The following is a 26,495-nucleotide window of genomic DNA, read 5'->3' on the forward strand; positions in this document are numbered from 1 at the left end:
GTTTAGACCTGGTTTAGACCTGGTTTAGTCCTGATTTTAGACCTGGTTTAGACCTGGTTTAGTCCTGGTTTAGTCCTGGTTTAGACCTGGTTTAGTCCTGGTTTAGACCTGGTTTAGTGGTTTATTTTACTCATTTATTTTGTTCCAGCTACAGTTTTGTTTGTTTGTTCAGAGGAAGGAAACTTTTTATGCGACACATTTGACATTTTCACTGTTTTGATGATAAAAATGTTTGTGTTTCATATGAACTTTGCACAAGAAGAAGTGATTTAACAAACACTTTTAGTTACACAGACACGATTTAGACTTTATTTTAATTGAACTGTATTGAATCGATTTGAAATGTATCGTATCGAATCAAATGTGCGCTGTATCGAGACATGTATCGCATTCAAAACATCTTAATGATACCCAGCCCGAGTTATTGATTTGTCTGGAATGTTCCACAGTACGGCATTTAACAGCTCTACTTTACATTTATTCAGTTACAGGTGTTTTTACAGCTCAAAAATATGTAGATCTGACCTGTAACCTGGTCTGGTTTGGTGTCTCCATGGAGAAAAGCATTTGACCGACCCTCCAGAAAAGTTACACAATGCAGCTTTTTGATGTTGAAAATCATATTCTGTTGTCTGCCTAAATAAAGACTTCACCTGCAGGGGGCGCTCATGCAAAAACTACTATTTATGCAGAAAAAAATACATCTAAACAGTGTATTTATATAAAGACAGATTCAACGTGTGAATCATGAGTTTAGTCTGAATTTCTACAGATAAATACCCGAAATACAAACATTTTCTGCTCTTGTCCCATGAACATTTTGGTCGTTTAACCCTCAGCCTTCAGCTCGATAAAAATCTTTAATCTCTCTTTTCTCTTTGTCTCGTTCCAGTCCGAGTCCAGGAGTCCGAAGAAAAGTCCAGAGCCCAACGTGGATCTGCTGGGACTGGGTAAGAACCTCCTGCTCTCATGAACGTGTGTAATGTCCAGTGTTGGGAGTAATGTATTATAAAAGTAATGTATTACAGTAATGCGTTGATTTTTGCTGTAACGCAGTAATGTAAGGCAGTACAGGGGAAAAAATTGTAATATTTTACTCGGTACAAATGTGAGTAACGCGCGTTACAATGCTTTTTTAACCTGGATTGAAGTGGTGGGTTTTTCTTCATAGAAATTCGCTAAAATCACCGTGAAATCAGCAGCGGTGAAACGCCGGAGACGCGGCCGGATAAACCTTCAGTTAACCACGGGCGAAAGGACCGACCCAGAACTCCACGCTGTTTAGACCTGGTTTAGACCTGGGTCACTTCTGGTTTAGACCTGGTTTACAGTCGTCCCTCGCTCTAACGTGATTCACTTTTCGCGGTCTCGCTGTTTCGCTGATTTTTAGAATTTTTTTTTTTGTGCAATTTTGCATGCCTTTTGTTTTTAGTGTATGAACACGTATTGCGTTCCTCCTGCTGTGTCCTGATTGGCTGAGGGACTCCTGTCTCCTGTACAGTACAGAATATGTTCAGCTGCCAAATTTAAATAAATGTTCAATCTCTAGCAGTGTGATTCTGAAGTGCTGTATGTCTGCAAGTTTTCTCTCCGACAAAATCCACAACGTCGACGAAATGTTCTGCACCGACAAAGTCTCCTGCGCTCACACCCAAAAGACAGAGGAAGATGCAAACCATCACACAAAAAGTTGGACTTCTGGACACGTTGAAGGAAGGTAGAAGTTACGCGCTGTAGAAGTTACGCGCTGTAGCAGAGTTTTGCACCGGGTCTTGTACCCGCAAATAGTTGCTGAAATCAGGACCGTGAGCCCGAGCAGCAGAGTGTCTATAAAGCACGATCCGGTGACAGCCGCTCTTACCTCCATGAGGTGCGGAGCAGAGCCGCTCCTTTCTCCTGCGGTCACCTTCGAGCCCGTCCCCACAGTGAGTCCTGTTTTAGTCCTAGTTCAGTTCTGGTTTAGTCCTCCTCTTCAGTCCTGGAATCAGTCTGAGGTTAGTCCTGTTATAGTCCTGGTTCAGCTCTGGTTTAGACCTTGTTTAGTCCTGGTTCAGTCCATATACGGCTCAAAAGTTCAGCTTTTTCGCAGTTATTTTGGTGAGAGTAACTTAAAGTAATGCAATAGTAATGTAATGCCTTACATTTTAAATGCAGTAATACTGTAATGTAACGAATGACTTTGAAATGACAGTAATAAGTCATAAATAACGCATTACAGTTTTAAAGTAACTTGCCCAACAGTGGTAATGTCTGTGTCTAATCATAAAACATGAGAGAGAGAGAGAGAGAGTGCTGTTAGAGAATCAGGAATTGTGCAGTTAGAATGCTAGTTATTGTTAGGATTACGGTGGTGTCTGGAAGTTGTGTAAAGCTTTGCGGTGATTAATGAGGATGTTCAGTGTGTAAGTGAGAAATAACTTTGGGCCACTGCAAAACAACTTTCTGACTGTTTTTCATGTTTTTAAGAAAGTCAAAATCAGGTACAGTGACTTTTATTTTCATTTATTACAAAAAATTGACTCTCATGAGCTTTACAACATTTCAGTTCAGTCACAAAATCCTGTCAGTGCTTTTATTGTCGTCTCTTTGACAAAACTAAAGACGCAGACGTTCAGAAGTAAGTAGAATAAATCCGTGTATCATTCGATCATTTTTTTTTTAATATAAAATCAAAAATAAGAAAACGAAAAAACAACTATTTTCTTCGTTATTTGTCTCCAAAACCAAAATGAAAGAACAGATAATGATTTGTTTTTTCAGTTTTCGATTTTGTCTTTAAATGAAAAATGGGAAAAACAGATAACGGACGTTTCCCGTTTACGTGACTTTCGTGATTGAGATGCCGAACTTTTGCGCCGCATACGGACTGAACCAGGAGTTATCCAGGTCCGGGACCAGAGCGGGACCAGAGCGGGACCAGAGCGGGACCAGAGCGGGACCAGAGCGGGACCAGAGTGGACTCCGAGCTTTGACTTTGAGCCTCCGCGGGGTCCGAGCTAGAGGTCTGCGCGGGACAGAATTTTGAGTCCCGTTCCCGCCCGCATCTGCGATATTTTATCCCGCACCCGCCCGCAAGTCCCGCAGGAGGGGAACCTTTGCTTTCTTAAACTCTATCAAAAAGGGAGAAGTGAAAGTAATTGGCTCCGTATGAGAGAAGGCGCGGTGGGCGATCCGCCAGCATGGTTAAAGGTTGTATAGAGGATTTTCCAAGGAACGAGAAATCCAGCGACTGTTTGTCCTTTTTCAAATGTTGCTCCTGCGTGAAACCACCCCCCCTCCCCTACAGCTCCTACGTAGAAACACCTCCTCCCTCCTCCTCCTTACGCCACAAACAGGTTTGTTTACAGCCGGTGCTGCACATGACTTGTAAACAACTAACTACAGTGTTGGTTAGACAAGACGGAGAAGTGAGGAGCGGGGGGAGAGGAGAGGAGCAGGAAAGGGGTGCAGGGAAGGTTGCACGGAGATTCAGTGCGAATGAACTAGCTACAACACGCAGCAGCAAGCGGACTCTTTCTTTGCATTGAAAATGACGTTTTCAGACATAGGATATCGCTTTCGTGTCCTGAAAAACGTTTGTCTAACTCTTGGAAATAAAGTAAGTTTTCATAATAAGCAGAAGTTTCCTGTCCAGGAGTAATTTGTGGACCAGTGCTTCAGTCTTTAGACTCTTCGTCTGCTTCAGTCGCGCCATCGCTGCTGAATGAATGAATCTTCAAGAATCACCTTAGTTTGGCTTCGCTGCTTTTCCCCTTGTCTTCTTCTTTCAGCGACCTCAAAAACGGACTTTCTTTTGCGGCGAACTGCTCCTGGATTCTTGTCGCCATTGCAACAAACTTTGTGCGAACTGCGAGGAAGATATAGGTCAAAAAAAGCCGCTAAGAACTGTTGCGTTGGTGGAGTAAACAGCGTCTGTGCGTCTTGCGTCTGTGGACTGCGTGACAGTCGTACGTAAACCACGTAACGGCGGCGCAGGCAAGTCAGTTACACTAGAAACGTAGGGAGTTTGATTGACAGCCTGTCAGCTCACAGATAACGAGGCAGTGTCGTTATCTATTGGCAAATGTTTAGCCCCACCACGTCCAGAGTTGATGAATTTTTATTCTCTTTTTTTTGGTCATCATAATTACAAGGCGACTGCATCTATAATCTATCACTGACAATTTGAAACAAAAAAAATCCTCCATACAACCTTTAAGTCCTGGCTAAATCCTGTTTTAGTCCTGGTTTTAGACCTGTTTTTAGACCTGGTTTAGTCCTGGTTTAGTTCTGGTTTTGTTGTACGTAAGGAGGGACTGTCCGCGCGGCGCACGGGACGGGTGGGTCAGTCTGCGCGGCGCATGGGAGGGGTGACGCTCTGCTGCTTAAAATGTTTTTATTAATGCCAAATAAAATCTCCAGCACAAATTATGCATGATATTCTTACATTCATCTTTTTTATATTTTACTTTAGCCCCACTCCCGCCAGCAGCTTTCAAAATGTGTCCCGCGTCGCAGTGGTTTGTGTCGGGAAACGGTCGTCATCCGTTTTTCCCATTTTTCATTTAAACACAAAATCGAAAACTGAAAAAACAAATCATGATCTGTTTTTTCATTTTGGTTTTGGAGACAAATAATGAAGAAAACTGTTGTTGTTTTTGTTTTGTTTTCTTATTTTTGGTTTTATATTGAAAAACGAATGAACGAACGACACACAGATTAGAATCGTCTCATGAGAAATTAACAGAACACTGGAGTTGCGTGAAAGAGATAGTAAAACTCCATGACTTTTCCAGGATTTCCATGACCGTGGGAACCCTGTAGACCAGGAGTGTCAAACTCATTTTGTTCCAGGAGTCGTATTCAACCAACTTTGATCCCAAAGTGTCCGGATCAGAAAACTCATGTCATATAAACCCCAAAAATAACAATAAGTTCAAATATTTGTGCAGAGAAACACAAATCTATTGCAGAAATCTTTTTTAATTGATGAACTCTTTCTTTTACAAAATATTATAATATTATGAACAACCTGAAACTTTAAGAAAAATACAATTTCAACACAAAGTTTTAACATGAACTTGTCTGTAAACAGGAATAAGTCCATTTTTGTTGTAAAATCCTGCACTCGGCTCCACTTTTCTCATGTTGGACATTTTTCTGATGAGGGTGTCACGGTCAACAGTCAAAACGATCGTCCTTTAAGAGCGTTTGGAAAGAGACAAGTCTTCATTTGTGCTGCTCTGGTGGGAGGGGCCACGTACAGAGACGCTGGAGACGCTGCTGTGATAAACACCACAGAAAATTAACAAGATTTTAATAGAAAATATCATTCAAATATTTTAGTAGAAAATCAGCCGAGGGCCAGATTAAAGGTCTTGGAGGGCCAGATCTGGCCCTTGGGCCGCATGTTTGACACCCCTGCTGTAGTCCGTCAAATTGAGCTACGGCGACGTTTAATTCTCACTTATTTCCGTTGAAGCCGTGAGTGACTTGTGTTTTCCTCTCACACTCGCACGTCTGACAGCAGCACTGAAAACTTAATAACTCGTCAAACTCTGTTCAAACATTCATAAGCGAAACTGTCATTTCTCAATTACTTTTCTAATATTTCAGGTCAAATATTGTGACTTGGTGGTGGAGCAGACCTGAGCGTCCTCTGCTCCGTCACGTTACATCTGTGTTATCTCCGTATTAGCCCCGACACTCGGCACAGCCCCGGTCGCACTCGCCGCTCCGGGAAAACCCAGGACCGAGCTTCATTTGCGGCGTGATTGGCAGTTTTCTCCGAGCGTTCGAGTCCTGACAGGATCGAGAGTCTGTTATTCCAAACGCCCGGTGTGTTTGTGGTCTAATAAATAGTTTTGTTTTGAAATGTAAAACGTGTGATTGAAGTGTGAAAAAGATGCCCGCAGGAAACCGTGAGATGAATGAAGCGCGTGTAAACATCTCTGTGTAAAAGTCGATCTCGTGGAAGCGCAGGATATTGGAAAGTGATTTGTAAGTGGAAACAGGCACTTTGCTCGAACGTTTTGGAGATACGAGCTGCAGAACAGAAGAACGTTTGACGACTTCATCTGTTACCGGGTTTTATTATCGACTCTAATTTAGCGCGAGTGCACGTTCAACGGTTTTACTCCAGATGCTCTTCCTCATCTCCGTTTACTGAGCCATGAGTTGAGTTAAAGGAGCAATATGGCCCCAGTCAAACAGAAGGAAACAACAAGGACAAAAATTCAAGTTAATTCATCTGATATAAAAATGTATTGAACAGATACATATGTACTCTAGTTTATGAAACTGTTGACCTTTTTTCTGTACCATTTTTGGTTCTAAAGTTCCATATGTTTTAAACAGACCATGTATGAAACATGGAACAAAAATTATTTCCCAAATTTCAAAGACCTGAAAATCATGTAAATAAATGGATGTATTTCATCATATCTTGTGTTATTCCATCTTTGAACTGTTGATGAAGGGACATGATTTTTTTTAAAAAGTGTATTTAAAATGATAAAAATGTTCTTGGAAGGACTGACATATTTTATAGAAATAGTTTCCTTTCATTTTGAAGTAATATTAAAGTTTTCAGAAGAAAAAAACAACAAATGATGTAAAATCCTGCACCTTCTACTTGTTTGTACAATTTTCCCTCCGTTACTTTTCCCTCCGTTACCATGAACCTTTCTTAATAAAAAATCTCATGAGTCAAAAAGTAAGAGGTTTTTCAACCTAATCTTGTACCATATGGTAGAAAACTATATGAAGCAAATATTCAAACCAGTTTGTTAAGGATATGTAAGTGAGAACCAAGAGTTATCACTGTTTGGATTTATTGAATTTATTGCCAAAAGTGCTGCTTGACCAAATGCTGCATATTATCCCCGCTCCAGCTTCTGAGCCTGAACCGGACCTGAGGACTCTTTTGGACTAGTCCGACTTATTTGTTTTTTAAGTTGTATCTTGAATGGGCTTGAAAATTATTTGAATCTCAATGAACAGGTCCCGAATTTTGACTCACTTCGTGATACTTGCTCTGATCTTCGTGTGTTACATTCTCTGTATTGGCCATAAAATAATTCGAAAATGAATCTCATCTTGACAACAATCTGTTACTGCGCTGGAGTCGTACAGCGTTTCAGGCAGAGGAGACGCATTTCTCCCATGATGCATTTGGAATAGTCTGTTTGTCCAACTGTCTATGGTTTGGACCCGGGTTCGCGTTCACACCAGAGAACCGCACCAAGTTGGTCATTTGGTGGATTCAAGCGAACCGAGACCACCTCTTTTTTGTCTCGGTTCGCTTGATTTGGTTCGGGTCCGAGTCCGATTGACGCTTTCACACCAACGCAAACGAACCGAACTAACCGCTTTTGAATGGACCGTTTGGTGCGCACCAAAACTGTCGGTGTGAAAACACCCTGTGAGAACCAAGAGTTTCACTGTTTGATTTATTGACCAAAAGTGCTGCATATTTCATTCCCTCCGTTACCAACATGAGTTTTTTAATTTTTTGTCAACAACTTGAAAGAATCTCACAGGTTTAACTTGACCCTGTTGGAGTGTAACTCTTTCCTACATTCTGATACTTTACTTATTTCAATAGTTCCTCTAGTTTCTGAATAAGAGACATTTGAATGTCAAAAATCTGACCCTGTTTCCCTCCGTTACACTTGACTGGACCCTGATGTAACTTTTCTGGTGGATGTTTTGTCACGATAGAGATGATGATGCCTGAAATGTTCCAGAGTATTTTATTGATCAGTTATAATCCGTGTATCATTTGTTCATTCGTTTTTCAATATAAAACCAAAAATAAGAAAACGGAAAAAAAAAAAAAACAGTTTTCTTCATTATTTGTCTCCAAAATCAAAATGAAAAAACAGATAATGATTTGTTTTTTTTTTTTCAGTTTTCGATTTTGTGTTTAAATGAAAAATGGAAAAAAACGGATAACGGCCGTTTCCCGTTTACGTGACTTCAGTGACTGTGATGTCGGACTTTTGCGTTGCATATGGACTGAACCAGGACTGATCCAGGGACCAGACCGGGACTGAGACCGAGACCAGACCGGGACTGAGACCGAGACCAGACTGGGACCAGAGCGGGACTGAGATCGGGACCAGACCTGAGATCGGGACCAGACTGAGATCGGGACCAGACTGAGACTGAGACCTCTTGATTTACTGATCACTCTACGTTCTTCTGTTACCTGTGGTCAGGAGCTTTGTTCGCTCCCTTAGAGCTCAGACACACAGGAGGAGCTCGGAGTAGAGCCACTGCTCCTCCACATCGAGAGGAGCAGAATAACGTCTTTCCCTTTGATAAAATTCACCAAACATTCTCTATGTTCCGACTTTAAATCCTCGATTTCGGGAATCGCTGACAACACCGAATATATCACTCGTCGCTGATCGGCTGGTGCCCGAACTCACACTTCTGGGGTTCTTGCAAACTGTCTAGTGCAGACATGTCCAAATTAGGCCTGTGGGCCAAATGCGGCCCTCAGACACATTTTTCTTGGCCCTCAGACTTCCAGGTGAATTGGCCCAAATGACCTTGCTTCAATTAAAAATTAACATTTTACAGCAAGTTTTTTGAAAATCTACCTTGATAAAGTGAATATTTAATATTTAGTGTGTGATTTTAAAGATCTTAGAATGAGCCTTCAGTCTATATTCATTCTAATGTGTTAAAGATGCACATATTTAAATTATTCACTGTTCTGAGCTCCAGTCTGTGGCCCTTGATCAGACCTCTGCTTCATCTGTGTTTAGATTTGTGGCTCTTGATGAAAAAAGTTTGGACACCTCTGGTCTAGTGAGTTCTGATTCCTGATCTAGTTGCTGGAGAGAAATGAAATTGAGCAGAGGCACAAGGTGGCGCCGAGTTTAATCATCAAAACAGTGAAAATGTCAAATGTGTCGCATAGACGAGTTTCCTTCCTCTAAACCAACAACAAAACTGTAGCTGGAACAAAATAATTTAGTAAAATATACCAAAAAATCCTCTTGGCGATATATCGATACAGCAGCCCACGATATCAGTACTGTATCATCACATTAAACCAGGAGTGTTCACACTTTTTCATCATGTGAGCTACTTACAAAATGACCAAGTCATAATGATCGACCTAATACAAAGTCAAACAAACTGCACTGAAACACTCTGTGCCCCTTTTTTGGACCCTCCCCCACAGTTTGAGAACCTCTTCTTTAAGAGAACTTCCTCTGGCACTTTACACAAAACTGTGAAAAAAGTGAAGGAAGATTTTTAAACCTGTTTTTTAAAGTTCCAAACTGGAGTTTCATTCTTTTCTGGTTTTGCAGTGATATTTGCACGTTTACCAAACCAAACGCACATCGTGACAAACACAGATGCATTTGTCACTTTTGTTAGACAAACTTCAGCCAAATGTGGCAGTAGGTCTGTTCTGTAGATCCGCTCTATGCTGTAGACCTGCTTTGTGCCAACACTGGAACACAAATTTAGACTGGTTTTTGCTTCACGTTTGGTCTTGCTCTTCTAATCAGCCGCACTGTGGGAGGGGCTTGTGTTGGCTGTACGCAGGAAGGAGCGAGAGCGTGAAAAGGCGAGGGGCGGCGTGCTGACGTGAGGCAGGTGGACAGGTAGGATGTTTAGGAAGTTGAACCTGCCCTGTGATGCACGCTGGTACACGAGGGCACACGCTGTCGCAGACGAGCCGTGCATAGGGAGCGTGTGTGTTTGTGATGCGCCGTAGAGTCTCCGCGGGTTTCAAATGAGCGCACAGGCTGCACTGAGACGCCCCACACGCTCCTGCACCCGCTACAAGTTTATTACCAACAGCAGCGGCCGGAATGAAATATGATCACACTTGTTGAGTGTCAGACCTCGAGTGAGAGACAAGACCGAGTCCAAACGCGATCGAGTCCGAGACGAGACACGACGATCTACCCACACGACCTTGGAGATCGACTGGTAGATCAGGATCAACGTATTGAGCTCCCCTGGATTAAACGATACGATATATTGATATTTAGATCATTTTTGCACACCCCTAATGCCGATATCTGTGAAAACCCTCTGATATCACGATACCGATATTGTTCCGGACACGTTTCCTCCTCGTCCTCCTCTTCCTCCTCCTCTTCCTCCTCCTCCTCTTCTTCCTCCTCTTCCTCCTCCCTCTTCTTCCTCGGGGGAGGGAGCAGCTGCAGCCTGTGAGTGTGTGAGTGATTTTCAGGGTCAGGTGAGTTCAAGTGCCTCTGCGCGTGTGTGGAAATGTTAATACTCTGTCCACACACCTGCACCTTCACCGGGCTGCACGCTCACAGTGACATTTCAGAGCCGGGCTTTCCTATCAGCCCCCGGCACTCGAACGCAGCGCTCTGTTTGACCCTCGTGTGACCGCAGACCTCCAGAGGCTCGCGCTCAAAGGTCCCGCAGTCCGATAAACAGGCTTTTCAGGCTTTTAACAACATTGAAATATTGAATTTTAGACTAAAACACACCTAGGATTGTAGTTTGTTTCATTTGTGTGTCTGAAAAAGCTTCTGCAAATCCATCACTGACTCACCACTGTATCTAGTGATTTTCAAGAGGTTCACATTGAACAGTTCCTGTATTATTTTGGGAAACATCTAAAATAAATCCACGTCTAAACCAATATCAAAACTATACTCATTGGTTATCAAAAGTATCGAAAATCAGACACTAATCGATACTAAAACTAATTTAAAAAAAAACTAGATACTAATTTTTCTCAGATATCATCATCATCATCATCATCTTTATTCCGGACTCATGGTCCATTTAAAAAACACAAGGACAGTGACGTTACAAAACGATAAATTCATGTTTTTAAAAGACGACCACACCAGTGTCTCCACATGTTGGACTGACACCTTATTGCACTGAATCTCAAATTTGTGAGTGACGTTATTATTTCATTGTCTGATTTGTTCAGTCTGCAAATAAAACTGTACATTAAAATTCTAAGTGTTCACTCGTGCAATAACAAACATCTCAGTCGCACTCGTCCATCGTGGCTCCTCAAAAGCTCCGTAAAGTGTCATTGTCACAAACTGACTTTTGTATCAATACTAAAAAAGTTACGTACAGAGGACAGAAATGAACCTTTTCCGAATGTCTTTAGATTAATCTGGAACTGTATCAGAACAAGTATAAGAGACATAGACTTGTACTGTATTTTCTGCACTATTAAATGGTCTATTTTTGAACTTTTTTCATAAATAAACCGCGTGGGACTTTAAATGAAACCCAACAGTGTGATGGGTGAGTGGTTTTGTTTGTTTGTTCGTTCACGGTGACTCTGGGCTTGGTTCAGTTGTGGCGTGTAGTAGAGATGCACAGATGGACTACTTTTTGATCCGCAACCGCATATCCGCTATCCATTTGCAACCACAGTTTTTAACCAGTTTTCAAAACCGCACACCGCCCGCCATCCGCTCGGTCCCCTTCCATTTGCTCCGAGTTCAGAGTTTTTTATTTGAGTAGTGAAACCGCCACCCGCCCGAATTTAATTAAAATATTATTTTTCGTCATGTCATCCGCCCGACCCCATCCGCGCATCTCTAGCATATAGGGAGGGTGTGTCTGGATTGTTGGCGTGTTCGCAGTGACTCAGTTGTTCAGTCGTGTCTAGAAGCGGCACGTCGCGCTCGTCGCTTTTTCGGTTCGTTCCTCCGTTCCGTTCCTCGTCGGCGTGGAGTGATGAGTGTGTCTGTGGGTGTGTTTCTCTGTGCGGTCGCTGTCTGCTCCGTGTGTGTTTGTAGTTTACTGAAGTCGTGCTGGGACACCCGAGTGGATTCGCGTGTATGGGGCGCTCTGGATTGTGGCGCGTGGTCGTTTTTTGATGCGGTTAGAGGCTTAAGAGCGCGACTAATGACCTGGGAAAATATGGTAAATGGTCACATTTTTCTGTAGCGCTTTTCCACCTTCAAGTTACTCAAAGCGCTTTACAACGAGGAACCATTCACCCATTCACACACACATTCACACAACAGTCTATGCAGACACTGTGGGCAATGTGGGTTAAGTGTCTTGCCCAAGGACACAACGGCAGCATTCATCTGTGGGAGCTGGAATCACACCAGCCAACCTGTGGGTCAGTGGATCTGACCACTCAACCTGTGATGTTTATGTCGAGAGCTGGAATCGAACCACCAACCTTCAGCTCAGTGGACAAATGCTCTACCAACTGAGCTACTGCCGCCCCCATACTCCCAGGGACACTGTGGAACCACCTGGACCACGGAGGGATTATGGCTCATGAAGTATAAACAAACAATAATATTTTAAGTTGGTTGAGCGTCAGATCCACAGACCCACAGGTTGGTGGTGCGATTCCAAGTCCCACAGATGAATGCTGTTGTTGTGTCCTTGGGCAAAACACTTACCCCACCTCGTCCCCAGTGTCTGCGTCCACTGATGTGTGAGTTTGTGTGAACGTGTGAGTGGTTCCTTGACGTAACGCCCTTTGAAAAGCGCTGTATAAAAATATAACCATTTACTGTGGAGTTTTGTTGTGATTGAGAGATCAAAAATGGTGCTGAAATCCACTTTGACATTTTCAAAAGAAATTAGATTAAGAATTTAATCATGACCCAGTTAATCAGGACTGAGAGGATCATTTTAGACGCTGTTATGGAACCTACATTTTATTCTCGTTTTTTAACATCACACTGAGTTTCATTCGACCTTGAGCTGCAACATTCATCGAAACTGTAATAGTTATTGTACTTTTACTTCTACTCTCCTGTTCAAGTTTATATTTTGGGTTTAATCTTCAGAGTTTATTTAAAATGAACAGCACATTTTATTCACGTTTCAAACATCATAATGAGCTGCTTTCTGACCACTCCCTCCTGCTTCAGTTATACTTGCCCCGTTTACATGAGAGCTTTAATTCTGATATAAAAAAAAAAAAATTTATTCAGAATAAAAGTTAATTCTGCTTTAAAAATAACTTGTAAACACTTAATTCCTGATCAGTATTTGGAATTAAACTTAAATCTGAATTAAGTGGGTGGTTTATGCCGATTTTAAGTATAATAAATTTATTTCACGATCATGTAAACGTTTATTCCGAGACTAAGACCAGACCAGGACCAGGCAGGAACCAAACCGGGACCAGAGTGGGATTTAGACCGAGACCAGACTGAGACTGAGATCAGAACTGAGACCGGACTGAGACCGGGACCAGACCGGGACTGAGACCGGGACCAGACCAGAGGCTCAGAGCCCACTGCAGGGCCGGAGCTCGAAGCTGAGGCTCGGACGGAAGGCTCAGAGTCAAAGCTCGGAGTCCGCCCTGGTCCCGCTCCGGTCCCGGTCCGGTCCCGGTGTGGTCCTGGTGTGGTCCCGAACCTGGTTCAGTCCGTATGCGGTGCAAAAGTCCGGCATCGCACTCACGAAAGTCACGTAAACGGGAAACGATTGTTATCAGTTTTTTCCATTTTTCATTTAAACACAAAATCGAAAACTGAAAAAACGAATCGTTATCCGTTTTTTCATTTTGGTTTTGGAGACAAATAATGAAGAAAACTGTTGTTTTTTTTGGGTTTTATATTGAAAAATGAATGAACGAATGACACACGGATTCACCTCCATGTGCTGGGTCCAGACGGGGGTGAGCAGGACCAGTGGATCCGTGCAGCGAAAGTGAAAATGGCTGCTCCTGTCCTCTGTGCTCGAGGACTGCGGCTGGTTTCCAGGTGTTGCGAAACATCCGGACAGAAGCGCGACTCCCGTTTGGTGGGTCATATCTTGTTCTGAGCGTTCATCCTCCGAACTCTTGGTTCTTCCCGGGTAAAGTTCTTCTCAGGCCGAGGCTCCTAACACCGCTCCCCGCTCCAACTCATCTGGGCCTGACCTGAACTGGAGCTGCTCCCTCTGGTTCAGGAGTCTGGGTTCGGACAGTTCCCCAGTTTGTGTGGGCGGGAAACGGCGAAACGCAGCCCCACCCGTAACAACAAACCGAGATGACGGAAAAGCCCGTAGCAGCTGAAGTGTGTGTTTTCTTCCGGTCGACGTAAACACATTCATGTCTCTGTCCAATCAGAACCTTCCACCCCCAGACATTGAGCGGAATTAAATAAAACTGATTTGAAGTGTTTCCATTTAAACGTTAGTTCAGAATTACCGTATTTTCCAGGTCATTAGTCGCGCTCTTAAGCCTCTAACCGCATCAAAACACGACCATGCGCCACAATCCAGAGCGCCCCATGCACGAATCCACTCGGGTGTCCCAGTACGACTTCAGTAAACTACAAAGCCACAAACACACACGGAGCAGACAGCGACCGCACAGCGAAACACACCCACAGACACACTCATCACTCCACGCCGACGAGGAACGGAACGGAGGAACGAACCGAAAAAACGAGTCCAATGTGCCAATCTGAGTCATAACTGAACAATTGAGTCATCGCGACCGATCCGTTGGTCCCAGACAGAACCTCCCTACACGCCACAACTGAACAAAGCCCAGAGTCACCGTGAATGAACAAACAAACAAAACCACTCACCCATCACACTGTTGTGCTTCCTTTAAAGTCCCACTCCATTTATTTGTGAAAAAAGTTAGAAAATAGACCATTTAAAGGTTGTATGGAGGATTTTTTTTTTTTTGTTTCAAATTGTCATTGAAAGTTTAAAATACCATTACAGAGATGCAGCAGCCTTGTAATTATGACAACAACAAAAAAAAAAAGAATAAAAATCTATCAACTTGTGGACGTAGTGAGGCCAGAGAAACATCAGCCAATAGAAAACGAGGCTCCCTCATTTTCTATTGGCTGTTAGATCGTCAATCAAACTCCCTACGTTTCTAGTGTAACTGAGTCACTGGCGCGCAGGGATTATGTGGTTTATGCAGCGGTTCTTAGAGGCTTTTTCAAACTGTAGCTTTCTCACCGTTCGCACAAAGTTTGTCGCGACGGCGGACGAGAATCCACGACCAGTTCGCTGCAAGAGAAAGTCCGTTTTTGAGGTCGCTGGAAGAAGAAGAGAAGAGGAAAAGGAGCGAAGACAAACTGAGGTGATTCTTGGAGATTTCTTCCAGCGATGGCGCGAATGAAGCAGACGAAGGGTCTAAAAACTGACGCGTCGGTCGCTAAATTATTTCTAGACAGGAAACTTTAACATAATTCTGAACGTGCACTGGCTGTAAACAAACAGGATTTCTAAAGTAAAGAGGCGGGAGGAGTTTTTTTTTTTTTTTACTGAGGGAGTTGTGGAGGAGGAAGGTGGTGTCAAGCAAGAACAACATTTGAAAAAGGATTGTCGCTGTATTTCACTTCCCTTAAAAAAAATCCTCTATACAACCTTTAATGACAGTGCGCCTTATAATACAGAGCGACTAATAGTGCAGAAAATATGGTATTATTTCCATGTAAACTCAAAGGAGAATAATTTAATTCCGAATTAATTAAATCAGAATAAAAAAAAACATCATGTAAACGTGGCCAGTGTTGTTTCCTCGGCATCAGAAAGTGGAACAAAGTGTTTTTCAGCTTAAATGTGCAGGGTTTGTGCGTTAAACACTTGTGAATGAAACAAAACACAACTCCTGGTCTGTTTTTGTGGAGGTAACAACAGTAGAACACGGCTTAAAGCTCACAGCGGTCAGGTTTACGTGATATAGAACCTTTAAACCACAATGCCTCACAAAGCTCTCTTAGATCCTTCAGAAATCCTCTCTCCTGGTCGACGCTTATAGGTTTAGATCCCGGTTCAGAGAGAGAAGAGCCAGAGGAGTGAGAGGAGCCGGAGGAGCGCTGTGTTTCATAAATAAAAGATGGCGTATAGTCCGGGCTGTGGGAGTAGATGGATTTCACGGCGATCGATAAGTGTCTCCTCTGGGCTCGCTCAGGTCAGAAGCTGTCGCACCCGGGGACCGAGGGAGATGGTCTTTCTACAGCCGCAGACGTGCAGGTGAACGATGGACGATGACAAACACGACTGAAGTTATAATGATACTTTTCTACAAAACTATGAGAATCCACCAGAAATGTGCTAAAACGTGAACAGTTTGTGGTTAAGGTTCAAATTTAAAGGTTCTACATGACTCGAAAATGACTCGTTTGCTTTAAGTCATGGGTCGGGTCAAGTGGTAACGGAGGGAAACAGGGGCAGATTTTTGACATTCAAATGTCTCTTATTCAGAAACTAGAGGAACTATTGAAATAAGTAAAGTATCAGAATGTAGGAAAGAGTTACACTCCAACAGGGTCAAGTTAAACCTGTGAGATTCTTTCAAGTTGTTGACAAAAAATTTAAAAACTCATGTCGGTAACGGAGGGAATGAAATATGCAGCACTTTTTGGGCAATAAATCCAAACAGTGATAACTCTTGGTTCTCACTTACATATCCTTAACAAACTGGTTTGAATATTTGCTTCATATAGTTTTCTACCATATGGTACAAGATTAGGTTGAAAAACCTCTGACTTTTTGACTCATGAGATTTTTTATTAAGAAAGTTCATGGTAACGGAGGGAAAAGTAACGGAGGGAAAATTGTACAAACAAGTAGAAGGTGCAGGATTTTACATCATTTGTCTACTTCAAAATGAAAGGAAACTATTTCTATAAAATATGTCAGTCCTTCCAAGCAAATTTTTATCATTTTAAATATATATATATATATTTTTTTTAATATATATATATATATATATTTTTTTTTAAATCATGTACCTTCATCAACAGTTCAAAAGATGGAATAACACAAGATATGATGAAATACATCCATTTATTTACATGATTTTTGGGTCTTTGAAATTTGGGAAATAATTTTTGTTCCATGTTTCATACATGGTCTGTTTAAAACATATGGAACTTTAGAACCAAAAATGGTACAGAAAAAAGGTCAACAGTTTCATAAACTAGAGTACATATGTATCTGTTCAATACATTTTTATATCAGATGAATTAACTTGTTGTTGGCCTTGTTGTTTACTTCTGCTTGACCGGGCCCATATGTCCATTTAATCCTATTTACAGACAGATAAATGTTTTTTATCTGCTGAGTTATTTGTCTGTGACTCCGCATACGTTCAAATATCAAAGAGTAATTTCAAATAAAGACGTTTCCTAACCAATTTTTCATGTAACTCATTCGGGCAGAAGTTTCCGCAGACGTACTTTAAAACCCCCTACAAACACGGTAGAGGCTGGTCCAAAATAACAGAAGAAGAAAACTTACTGCGCAACATTAGCAAAACAGAGACCTAGAAAAACTCCAGAAATACTCCTGCCTGGCAAAGTTAGTGAGCGTTTACTTGAGTGTGACTGTGACGTCTGTGCTGTTGGAGCGAGTGTCTCTGCAGCTGGATTCATTGTCAATAGAACTCTGCACCCGTCTCCACCCCGAACATGTGGACATGTTAATGAACAAAAATATGTAAGAGGCTTGTAGCCAAAGTTATAAGTGCTTGTTTAAACGTGTTGTTGTTGCCGACAATTCAAGGCTGTTTCACCGAGTTTCGTCTAATTGACTCGGCAGTTCAGTGGAAGTAGTGAAGTAGGCTGCAGTTTGTGGTTGGTCATGAATTTTTAAAATTGAAATAGCCTAGAACAGGGGTGTCAAACATACGGCCTGGGGGCTGGATCCGGCCCTCCAAGACCTTTAATCTGGCCCTACTATAATATTTGAATTATATTTTCTATTAAAATCTTGTTAATTTTCTGTGGTGTTTATCACAGCAGCGTCTCCAGCGTCTCTGTACGTGGCCCCTCCCACCAGAGCAGCACAAATGAAGACTTGTCTCTTTCCAAACGCTCTTAAAGGACGATCGTTTTGACTGTTGACCGTGACATGTTATGTTATAAAACATTTATGGAATCAGTTTTAACGTGTTCATTGGTCTCGTGGTTTGGGAACATTTCTGTTAAAAACAAGAGCTGCCTGCATCAGTTGGTTAAATGGGCGAGTAGGTGATTGTTCCTCCTCAGAGCCGCTGGACTCGAGACACTTACAGACGACGTCCCAGAGGATTTTAAAAGACGAGCAACATCCACTAAACTCAGAGTTTCAGCTGCTTCTCTCTGGTCTGAGGTTTTTAGTCCCAAGATCTAGAACGAATCGTTTTAAAAGGAGCTTCGTTCCGGCTGCTGTCGTACTTATGAATAAATTAAAATAATCTATTTATCTAAGATTGTGTGTTTTTAACATATTTAAGATTTATTGTGATTTTAATCAAGTGTGATGGATGAATTTAATTGGTTGTTTAGGGAACAAACCATTCTGCACTGGAGCGTCTGTAACACTTTATTTTGTAATTGTGATTTTATGTGTGTTTTGTGGATGAATGAAATGTGAAATGTGGAACCTGCCGCTCAAATCTGCAAAGCAAATTTACCTACAGGTACGAATAAAGCAACAGAACCTAACCACCCTCATCAGCAAAATGTCCAACATGAGAAAAGTGGAGCCGAGTGCAGGATTTTACAACAAAAATTGGACTTATTCATATTTACATACAAGTTCATGTTAAAACTTTGTGTTGAAATTGTATTTTTCTTAAAGTTTCAGGTTGTTCATAATATTATAATATTTTGTAAAAGAAAGAGTTCATCAATTAAAAAAGATTTCTGTAATAGATTTGTGTTTCTCTGCACAAATATTTGAACTTATTGTTATTTTTGGGGTTTATATGACATGAGTTTTCTGATCCGGACACTTTGGATCAAAGTCGGTTGGACACGACCCCGGAACAAAATGAGTTTGACTCTCCTGATCTAGAATATATTTTCATGTGGTTTCAGTGGTGGGTTGCTCAATGAAGTTTTTAATTTCTTCTGTGATTTGGAAGGTTATTGTTGTTTGATTCAACCTTTTGGGCTGAAATACCTGTTTCCTCCGCTCTGTCGTCGTGTATGTGTTTGTGTGCAGGCGAGGGAAGGTCGAGTTTCAAATAATATTTGAATAGTTGTCATCAGTTTTTGAATAGTTTTTTTTTTTGCCAGAATTTCACATCCCTGCCTCATACAAATGTCAGTACTCAGGCAAGACACATTTTGATCAAAAACATGAAATAATGTGTACAAATCCTTTAAAATTCTTAGTCTGTTCCTAAAATTCTTCCTTCACATGACTTTTTTGTTTTGTTTATGGACGCAATTTTAAGACTATTAGTTAAGTTAACAGTCTTTATTCTGAATTTTTCATTGCTGTGGCGTCAGTCATGTTTGTCTTGCTGTAATCTAATGTACAAAAAAATAACAAATTACGTGTTTTAACTGTTCTTTGCCACATTTGAACCTGTTTTATAAGTTGTAATCCTCTGTCCCGTCCTCCTCCTCCGTGCGCTGATCCTTCATAAACTGAGCCTCATTTGCACCTGCCAAACCGATCAGTATTAAGATTCTAATGAGGCGTCAGTCAAGAGCACCTGCCTCTGCTCATCTGCGCCTGTCACTCCTCGGAAAAAAACACGTGGAATTACGAGAGAGCTGTCGAGTACGTTGCCCAAGGACACAATGGCTGGAAGCGTTTCAAATCAGACGGGACGGAACCACAAGCTCTGACTGAGCGCCTCATCGCACACGTGTGAAATCACTTTTACTGACAGTTCACTCAAACGTCTGATAATTTAAAGATTTAATTTAAAGATTTTTATTTTTCTTGTGGAGATGAGCCAGATGTTCGTCTCCATTAAACCTGCGAGTATCTCTTGTAATGACTCATCTACAGCTGCTTCTACGGCTGTGTCCCAACCACATTACGCCATTTTCAGGGGCGTCCAAACGTCCAGTTGGTGAAAAACAATGTACTTTGGAAAGTCGTGTGGTCACTAGAGCGTCAGTTTAGACCACGATGCACTGGGAGAGTCGGGGAAAACAACGACGTACAGTGACAGGAATTTAAGTGGACACAACCGACTGAATGAAGCAGAGAAAAGCACCGGTTTATGGATCCTGATTCTGAATAAAACACAACTAAAGGGATGTTCACACCAAAGCATCAAAAAACGCCTTGACGTCTCTATTTGGAGCCTTTGCATTTGAGTTCAGACGCCCCCGACGCTCATCTTTGACGCCGTGGACGAACCGGAGAAAAATACTTGACGCGTGTCCGTTGCCCTGGAAACAAGAGCCCGGTCCTGGTCTCTTCCTGAAACGATGTCAGACCAGACTGAGAGACTTTAGTGTTTTTATAACATAAAACATCAGCAGGAGGAGATCAGGTTGATGACTGGGGCGTATTTATATTTATACTCCACTAATGACACTGGATCAGTTCTGGTTTAGTCCCGGTCTAGTCCTGGTTTAGTCTTGGTCTAGTCCTGGTGTAGTTCCTCGTGATCATCTCGGAGATTGTGGTGTATATATTTATTCTCCGTTCATGTTTGTGTTTCTCGTTCTGGTTCTCGGGTTTTTCTTCCTGATAATAACGTCGCTGCGTCTCTGGATACTCGTCTCTGATTGGTTGACGCGGCACATCTGACGTGAAAAGTTCAGCATTTTCAACTTCTGACGCTGACGCCTTGAACACGCGTCTAGAGCATCGACGCCAAAACGCTCAAGACGCGCCGCGTCGACACCAGATTCGCGCCGCAAAAACGCAGGACGCTCCAGTCACTCGTCCACATCGACTTTACATAGAAACTGGACACTTTGACGCTTTGGTGTGTTCGGCCCTTAACGCCGGGCGAACACTGCAGTTTTTGACCCGTTTTGAGCCGATTTTTCACTCGTGCGACTGTTTTGGGGATCGGGCCGAGTTTTGGCTTCACCGTGTGTCGTGCTTCGTGTAGTAAACATGGGGTAAAGAGAAACGATTTATACCTCACGACCAGCTCCAGATCGTCATTCGTAGGTCACAATAAAATCAGACTTGTTTGAAATTCAGTCGCCTCTCGTGAGGGTTTCGCTCTGTTGAAGTCGTTCCACGAGACAATTTACCAGAATCTGTCAGACTGAGCATGTGCGACACAGAAGCAGAAGCAGGACATGAGGTTGTGGAGGACGATGGCGCTGGTGAGTGTTTTGACACAGGACATGGAGGCGCAGCTGATCCAACAACACAGAACACAAGTTTGGTGAAAAACTGCACAAACTTCAGTGTAAATGTCCCTTAAGAAGGAATTCTGCTGCTCAAGAACGATTTGTGAATCTGGTGTAGAGTTCTTTTGGTATTTAAGTGGAAGTTATGAACATTTTTTAAAGAGAAGATTCATGAATGAGGCTCATTTTTGGCTGCTGGCATCACATGTTCGTCTCCATGGAGATTTACAAACAAGTTTATTGCCATACAGTGGAACATTCCAGACAAAGCAGTGACATCTCCATGGAGACAAACCCTCCACCAGAAAAGTTACATAGTACAGCTTTAATTCTTAGTCATGCAGTGCCATAATTCACTAACTGCAATGGAAAATTTCAATAGTTCATGTTCAAAATTCAGCCGCGGTTTCAGTTTCTTATTACAGGCGACATTTTGAGGACACCGTTCAAAAGACAGAATATTTTGTTTTGTTTTGATCGCTGTGGTAACGGTGTACATTTTTCATTATTCGAGAACTATGAATTCGTTCTTATATTTCACGTTGAAGCGTCCCTGATCTCAGACGCTCGGAGTCGTGTGTGTGTCTGAGTTCAGTGGGATGTTTTCAGTGTGACGTCTCCAAGAGATAAACGGACTTTTCCACACACACTTTCCTCTGAGCGTCTGTCACGAGCAGCTCACACCTGCCCCTGTCTGTCTCTGTCTGTCCCTGTCTGTCCCTGTCTGCCCCTGTCTGTCCCTGTCTGTCTGTCTCTGTCTGTCTCTGTCTGTATCTGTCTGTCCCTGTCTGTATCTGTCTGTCTCTGTCTGTCTGTCTGTCTGTCCCTGTCTGTCCCTGTCTGTCTGTCTGTCCCTGTCTGTCCCTGTCTGTCTGTCTGTCCCTGTCTGTCCCTGTCTGTCTGTGTCTGTCCCTGTCTGTCTGTCTGTCTGTCTGTCCCTGTCTGTCTGTCCCTGTCTGTCCCTGTCTGTCTGTCTGTCCCTGTCTGTGTCTGTCCCTGTCTGTCCCTGTCTGTCTGTCTCTGTCTATCTGTCTGTCCTTGTCTGTCTGTCTGTCTGTCTGTCCCTGTCTGTCCCTGTCTGTCTGTCTCTGTCTGTCTGTCTGTCCTTGTCTGTCTGTCTGTCTGTCCCTGTCTGTCCCTGCCTGTCCCTGTCTGTCTCTTGTCTGTCTCTGTCTGTCTCTTGTCTGTCTCTCTGTCCCTGTCTGTCCCTGTCTGTCCCTGTCTGCCCCTGTCTGTCCTGTCTGTCCCTGTCTGTCTGTCTGTCCCTGTCTGTCTCTATCTGTCCCTGTCTGTCCCTGTCTGTCTCTGTCTGTCCCTGTCTGTCTCTATCTGTCTCTGTCTGTCCCTGTCTGTCCCGTCTGTCCCTGTCTGTCCCTGTCTGTCCCTGTCTGTCCCTGTCTGTCCTGTCTGTCCCTGTCTGTCCCTGTCTGTCTGTCTGTCTGTCTCTGTCTGTCCCTGTCTGTCTCTGTCTGTATCTGTCTGTCCCTGTCTGCCCCTGTCTGTCTCTATCTGTCCCTGTCTGTCCCTGTCTGTCACTGGGCCTATGTGTCTGTGTCTCTGTCTCTATCTCTGCCTGTCTGTCTATTTCTGTCTCTGTGTCTATCTCTGTGTGTCTTTTTTTGTCTCTGTCTGTCTGTGTGTCTGTCGCTTTCTGCCTGTGTCTCTCTGTGTCTGTCTGTCTGTCATTTTCTGTCTTTTTGTCTTGTCTCTGTCTGTCTGTCTGTCTCTGTTTTCCTGCCTGTGTTCTCTGTGTCTGTCTCTGTTTGTGTCTGTGTGTGTCTCTGTCTGTCTCTGTGTCTGTGTCTCTCTCTCTGTGTGTCATTTTCTGTCTCTTTGTGTCTCTGTCTGTCTGTGTCTCTGTCTTTTTCTGCCTGTGTTTCTCTGTGTGTCTCTGTTTGTCTCTGTCTGTGTCTCTGTGTCTCTGTCTGTGTCTCTGTCTGTCTGTGTCTCTGTCTTTTTCTGCCTGTGTTTCTCTGTGTCTGTCTCTGTTTGTGTCTGTGTCTGTGTCTCTCTCTCTGTGTGTCATTTTCTGTATCTTTGTGTATCTGTCTGTCTCTGTGTGTGTCTTTTTTCATCTCTCATCTCTATGTCTGTCTGTCTCTTTATTTTTCTGTCTGTGTCTCCTGTGTCTGTCTCTGTGTCTCTTTTTGTCTCTGAGTTTCCCTGTGTCTCTCTGTCTCTGTCTGTGGGTCTCTGTGTGTGTCTGTCTGTCTCTTTCTGTTTCTGTGTCTCTGTCTCTTTCTGTGTCTGTCTGAATGTCTTTTAACTCTGTGTGTGTCTCATTCTGTCTCTGTGTCTGTCTGTCTGTCTTTGTCTCTGTGTCTGTCTCTCTCTTTCTGTCGCTGTCTTTTTGTCTCTGTGTGTCTTTGTGTCTCTGTCACACAGCTATGAGTTTATAAGCACGATGAACTTATTTTTACAAGAGCTGATAAAAATAATTCAAACTTTCTGTGTAATCCACGGTCATAAAGCCGTGGCTCGTGTTGTTGCCGAAGTTAATATATTTCCGCTCTTTACAATGTGTTTAGCCGAGTTTTCACCTGAAACACTAAACAAATTTGGCACCTTATTGAACGAAGTTAAATAGAAACACATGCCGTTCACAGACACAGTTCACTTTCTCCCAAAACATGAACGGTTCAGCACGGAAAGTGTTTGTGCTTCATATGAACGTTGCACAAAAAGTGGTTTAACAAAGACTTTAGTGTCACAGACGTGATTTAAAAGACATTTTTTTATTGAACTGTATCAAAAGTGCACATTTCATTCAAACTAAACCAGGACTGAACCAGAATGAAAATAGGATTAAACCAGGACTAAACCAGGTCTGAACCAGGACTAAACCAGGACTAAACCAGGTCTAAACCAGGTAAACCAGGACTAAACCAGGATGAAAACAGGACTAAATCAAGACTAAACCAGGACTAAACCAGGTCTAAACCAGGACTAAACCAGGACTAAACCAGGTCTAAACCAGGACTAAACCAGGTCTGAACCAGGTGAACCAGGTCTGAACCAGGTCTGAACCAGGACTAAACCAGGATGAAAACAAGACTAAACAGACTAAACAGGACTAAACCAGGTCTAAACCAGGACTAAACCAGGTCTGAACCAGGTAACCAGGACTAAACCAGGAAAACAGACTAAACAAGACTAAACCAGGACTAAACCTAAACCAGGACTAAACCAGGACTAAACCAGAACCAGGACTAAACCAGGACTAAACAAACCTAACCAGGTCTAAAAAAAACCAGGACTAAACCAGGACTAAACCAACCAGGACTAAACCAGGTCTGAACAGGTCTGAACCAGGTAAAGGTCTGAAACCCAGGACTAAACCAGGATGAAAACAGACTAAATCAAGACTAAACCAGGACTAAACCAGGATGAAAACAGGACAAACAGGACTAAAAGCCAGACTAAACCAGTACTAAACCAGGACTAAACCAGGTAAACCAGGACTAAACCAGGTCTGAACCAGGACTAAACCAGGTCTGAACCAGGACTAAACCAGGACAAACTAAACAGACTAAACCAGGACTAAACCAGGTCTAAACCAGGACTAAACCAGGACTAAACCAGGACTAAACCAGGACTAAACCAGTAAACCAGGACTAAACCAGGACTAAACCAGGTTACCAAACCAGGACTAAAACCAGGTCTAAACCAGGACTAAACCAGGACTAAACCAGGTCTAACAGGACTAAACCAGGACTAAACCAGGACTAAAACCAGGTCTGAACCAGGACTAAACCAGGACTAAACCAGGATGAAATCAAGCCTAAACCAGTACTAAACCAGGACTAAACCAGGTCTAAACCAGGACTAAACCAGGACTAAACCAGGACTAAACCAGGCCTAAACCAGTACTAAACCAGGACTAAACCAGGTCTGAACCAGGACTAAACCAGGACTAAACCAGGTAGATCTCAAAATTGAACATTTTTATAAAAAACAAACAAACTTTGGCACCTAATGGGTTAATACCCCATAGAAGTAAAATACCTCTTCTTTAAATCAAACAAGAATTACAAATGTTCCCGGTAAAATAACTGTGAAGGTTATTGAGGTTCAAGGTTCATAAAGTCCATGAAAACTCCTGCACAAAGCCCCGCGCCTCACAGCAGCGGTAGTATTTCCAGGTGGTACACAGAGGGCCGGGGGGCACTGTCATTTCAGCAACACGATTGTGAAAAAGTCCTTCATAACTGCGTTCCCATGACGACCGCTTCAATCCCGCCTGAAATTACGACACATTTGGAGCCATTACGGGTCAGCGGAGTGCGAGACGGCGGCCATTTTGTGTCATTTTCGCTGTTTCCCCGGTGCCGGAGCCGCGTCCGACTGCACATAATGACGGTGAATCAGCGGAGAGCGGGAGGTTACGGAGGACACAAGTGGAAGTGCGGCGAGAAATCCCACCGTAAACACCAGGCGAGGGCGGCTAAAAATAGAAACAGAATTGGGGGCACAGTATCTCCAGCCCTCGCTCAAGAATAAATGGAAGAATTAAAATAAAAAGTCGTGTTATATAGAGCCGGGTGTCATTAAGAAGTTGCCGATACAATACAAATGCCACGATACGATACATATGCTTGATACAGTGCACTTTCAGTTTGATACCATATATTTCAAATTGAGAACCATCGATTCTCGGCCGTGGTTCTTGACCGGAAAAAAGGCGTCTTGTCGTCTTCGGGCGGGTGGAGAGTCCGTGCCTCAAGTGGAGGAGTTCAAGTATCTCGGGGTCTTGTTCTCGAGTGAGGGGAGGACGGAGCGTGTGATTGACAGGTGGACAGGTGCAGCGTCGGCAGTGATGCGGTCGCTGTATCGGACCGTTGTGGTGAAGAGGAGCTGAGCCCAAAGGCAAAACTCTTGATATATTGGTCAGTCTCTGTTCCTCCCCTCACCTCTGGTCATGAGCTCTGGGTAGTGACCGAAAGGACGAGATCGCCGATACAATCGATCGAAATGAGTTTCCTTCACAGGGTGTCTGGACGCTCCCTTAGAGATAGAGTGTGGAGCTCTCACACGGGAGGAGCTCGGAGTAGAGCCACTGCTCCTCCACATCAAGAGGAGCAGCTGAGGGGAGGAAATCTGTTCTTATGCCTCCTGGACGTCTCCCTCAGGAGGTGTTCATGTCCCACCAGGAGGAGGCCCCGGGGAAGACCCAGGACACACTGGAGGGACTGTGCCTTGGTGTCCCCACAGAGGAAGTGTCTGAGGTGAAGGGGGGACCCAGCCCCAGATAAGTGGAAGAAAATGGATGGATGAATATTTCAAATCGATTCGTTCGGTTCAATAAAAAAATAAAGCCTAACTCATGGCTGTCTTTATTAAACCACTTCTTCTTGTGTAAAGTTCATATGAAAAACAAACATTTTAATCATTAAAACAATGAAAATGTCAAATGTGTCGCATATTTCAATACTTTTACACACCCCTAGTGCTATAACTTGGGATAAGCATCTGATTAATTTTTCTTAATCGATCATCGGGAAAATT

At 43.0% G+C, this 26,495-nt stretch overlaps 1 protein-coding gene across 1 annotated transcript in view; it reads left to right on the forward strand.

Moving 5' to 3' along the window:
- The window catches only part of LOC129411595 (stromal membrane-associated protein 1-like), a 287,044-nt gene that overhangs the window by 188,662 nt on the left and 71,887 nt on the right, over positions 1-26,495 (forward strand). The window contains exon 7 of the mRNA XM_055162925.1: positions 893-950. Within this exon, the coding sequence (XP_055018900.1) occupies positions 893-950 (58 nt within the window). The remainder of the gene's footprint in view (positions 1-892; positions 951-26,495) is intronic.

Source organism: Boleophthalmus pectinirostris, unplaced genomic scaffold (assembly GCF_026225935.1).
Source record: "Boleophthalmus pectinirostris isolate CB_2022bp ecotype Guang Dong unplaced genomic scaffold, ASM2622593v1 HiC_scaffold_5, whole genome shotgun sequence".
Lineage (NCBI taxonomy): Eukaryota > Metazoa > Chordata > Actinopteri > Gobiiformes > Gobiidae > Boleophthalmus > Boleophthalmus pectinirostris.